General features: G+C 42.0%; 1 protein-coding gene across 1 annotated transcript; it reads left to right on the plus strand.

Annotated features, from left to right (window-relative positions):
- LOC131224073 (ribonuclease 3-like) lies at positions 1 to 2,904 on the plus strand. Its single transcript, XM_058219640.1, has 4 exons — positions 1 to 132; positions 1,339 to 1,494; positions 2,103 to 2,295; positions 2,520 to 2,904. Exons 1-4 carry the CDS (start codon positions 28 to 30, stop codon positions 2,807 to 2,809), a joined length of 744 nt encoding a protein of 247 aa, XP_058075623.1. The 5' UTR covers positions 1 to 27; the 3' UTR covers positions 2,810 to 2,904.
- Positions 2,905 to 3,414: the final 510 nt, after the last annotated feature.

Consider the following 3,414-nt stretch of genomic DNA (forward strand, 5'->3'; position numbering starts at 1 on the left):
TTGAGAATCAAAGGCAGAGAAGTAAGTATGGCTGTTCGTAGTATCAGTGCAAGTGTTTTCATAGCGGCTCTCCTCTTTTGCTCCCTCGCTCTCGCTGATAAAGACTTTCAGTACTTCCGTTTCATCCTAACTGTACTCTCTCTCTCTCTCTCTCTCTCTCTCTCTGAACTTTTTGAACACATGCATGTTGCATGATTTTCCATCCACAACAAGATCAACGTGGGCCACACGACTGAACCTATGGTATCAGCGGTGTGGATCAACGTACAACTGGACCCACTTGTACGGACTCAGGCATGAGTACAATGTACTTATCTCAAGCCAATGATCATGTATGCATGAATGTAGATATTGTTATAAGCATGCCGCATTCACCAGCAGATTACGTTCGGCCCTGACCGTGGGCCCACTTTGATGTATGTACTGTACATTCACACGGTCCATCCATTTTTCCAGCTCATTTGGGTTAAGAACCAGAAACGAAGCAGATCTAAATCTCAGGTTGACCATTCCATAGGAAACAGTGGTGGCTGGACACCCATCATTAAAAACTTCCTACGGCTCATCATAATGCTTTATTTTAATATTTATTTTCCATCCAACCTGTTGATAAGATCACACAGACTTGGATGAAGGGAAAAAACAAATATCAGCTTGATCTAAAACGTTTCTGGCCCACAAAATGTTTTTAATGGTCAATCACTACTGTTTCCTATGATGTAGTCCACTGAGATTTGGATCTCCTTTCATACCCTAAAATGAGATGGAAAAACGGATGGACGGCGTGGATATACATTACATGCATCATGGTGGGCCGCACCGTGTTGGGTGAGGCCGGGGCGCACCTAATCCGCTCCCGTACGCATTGCTGGATGATCTTGCTGTATGGCTACATTCACATTAACCTTGACAGATGAAAAATATGGCCACCGTGATGTGTGGATGACATCTAATCCTTCCATCACGTGTGCCATTGTAGGTTCGACTTTTTAAAAGGTCCAGATTGTTTGTAGGTGCACCATGGTTTGTATATCCACCCCCACCAGGATGAATGGACACCCCAAAAATGAGGCCATCCCAAAACTGAACATGGCCCATCTGTAATGAAACTCATGTAGATAAATACTAAGATAACTTAGGCCATCCATCCACTGGGTCCTATCACTAATAAGGCTACTCTCCAAAGGTTACACCAGTGGGATAATCCTAACCACCGGATTTCGAGAGTGTATTGTAGAGCCCAAGAGATGGATGGTCTGGATCATTTGAAACATAATACATGGGAGAGTACTAAAGAAAATGGGTTACGATCTAATTTTTTAATTTTATTTTTTTCAGTGGCCAGGATCATATTGCAGAGAAGACTGTAGGGACGGATGTTGTATGCCCACCACAGGGGACCCCGCAGAAGACTTCTTTGTGAAGGGCCTGTATCCGTACTGTGAAAACAAACCCGTCAAAGGGTGCAATGTGACCAAGTTCTACGTTAATCCGGTCCGTTCTTTTTCTTAATATGTAATTACTTGATCTGCAGGCAGACTCGAGCTCACACGTTTGTATCACAAGCTATAGAGGTGACATGGGTCAGGCACGTTTCAACCCAAGCCCAGTTTTCTTATGTGATGGGCCTGAAAACTAGTGCTGAGCGCCAGCAATTGGCCTTTATTTGAGATTCATCGATATCCTATCCAAGCCGTCCATCAGATGGATACAACCATGCAGTTTCCCTTGGCTAGATAGCAGGCCTCTCCACTTATCACTTGAGCTACAACTTATTAATCCAATGGATCGATGGATACAAAAACATTTTGACAAGTTTTTTCAAGCCTCTATTTTGTTTCCGGCATCGTGGGCTGTTTGATAGTTGGAATGTCCTAATTTTTAGATAAGAACATCTACAAATTGTGGCCCACCCAACGGACGGCTCGGATCTCAAACACACGATCCAATTAGCCCATGGGGTGGCCCCATATATATGCTAAGAAGGTCATTTTATTCTTGTTTTGTAGATGAAAAACTTCTAACAAAATTAAATTACGGTCCTTGTAAATTGCTAAATGAGCCCTTTTTATCTTGATTTGTTAAATAAAACATTGTAACAGCTAGGAAGCATGATAAGTGAATTGTACGAGTACTGGCCCAGCATTGATTGTCCAAGCAACAATGGTGTGAAAGACTGGAACAGCACATGGACCACGTACGGTGTATGTTCGGGCCTAGACGAAAAGACTTACTTTAGGAGGGCGTTGGACCTCAGGAACAAGATCAACCTACTTTCATTACTCAAAAAAAATGGTAAGCTTTTGCTATTATTAAAGAAACTCACACGTGCACACGTGCACGTGTGCACTCAATCCACAGCTCAAACCATGAGCAATCCAAGGTGGGCTCACATAAATGGATGGTCTATGTTGATGATTGGATCAAGTAGTGAGAGATCACCAATGATTTTTGGATATGTATGGGCCCACATCAGTAATTTTATTTTCATCTTTTATTTTACACATGGATTTATGCAGGCATTGTCCCATCCTATCGAGGCGTATACGATCTGCGGACCATCCAAAATGTGATCGCGAAAGGAACAGGAGCGACGGTGGCGATCGACTGCAATAAGAACAAGTGGGGCAGGAGTCAGATCAGTGAGATCAATGTATGTGTGGATAAGAATGCTACAAACATCATAAAATGCCCATTCAACGTAAAATGCTGGTGCCCACCTCGTGTTCGTTTCCCTCCATTCACCCTCGACATGCTCGAGGACAGTTCTACAGAGCTCAATCCTATCATGATGGCTGTGTCTGAATGATCTCAAATGCTTCTTTCTTTCTAATTAATAGTAAGAGATGTTCTACAAAATAATACTAATAATAATAATAAATCATGTTTTTGTAGGACTACTACTAGTGTTTTGGAAAGGGTGTAATACTGCAATGTTTCATCTTGTTAATAAGTTCATCCTTTTTTTGGTGGGCCCACATGCATGACTGTGGGGCCCACCTTTGATTGTTTTTCCCTCGTACATGTTTTATCATATGATATTATCCATCTTATCCATGGCTAGGAAAATGGATGCTTTGTAGAGAAGGTTACATCATTGATCTGGATCTTTTTCTATTACCTGACCTCACCTTTCATTGCATATCCCATCATAAAATCAATTTTATCTGAATATCCAAACTATCCAAAAGATGTCTAGGAAACTGCGTGGTCCATATTGATCATGGTTTTTTAGACTCAACGACTCAGATCCAGTCGTTCAGTCTCAAGTTGAGTAGCAACTCACTTGAGTCGAGGGGGTATTGTCCCAATTGCTTGAGCCGTGAGTTAGTGGACAATTTGTGGTATCAAACTAGATAAGTATCGAATCTGGCTTAGCTACTCTTGGATTTTTGGGCCTAAATGTTCACCACC

The sequence above is a fragment of the Magnolia sinica genome, chromosome 13, assembly GCF_029962835.1.
Source record: "Magnolia sinica isolate HGM2019 chromosome 13, MsV1, whole genome shotgun sequence".
Classification (NCBI taxonomy): domain Eukaryota; kingdom Viridiplantae; phylum Streptophyta; class Magnoliopsida; order Magnoliales; family Magnoliaceae; genus Magnolia; species Magnolia sinica.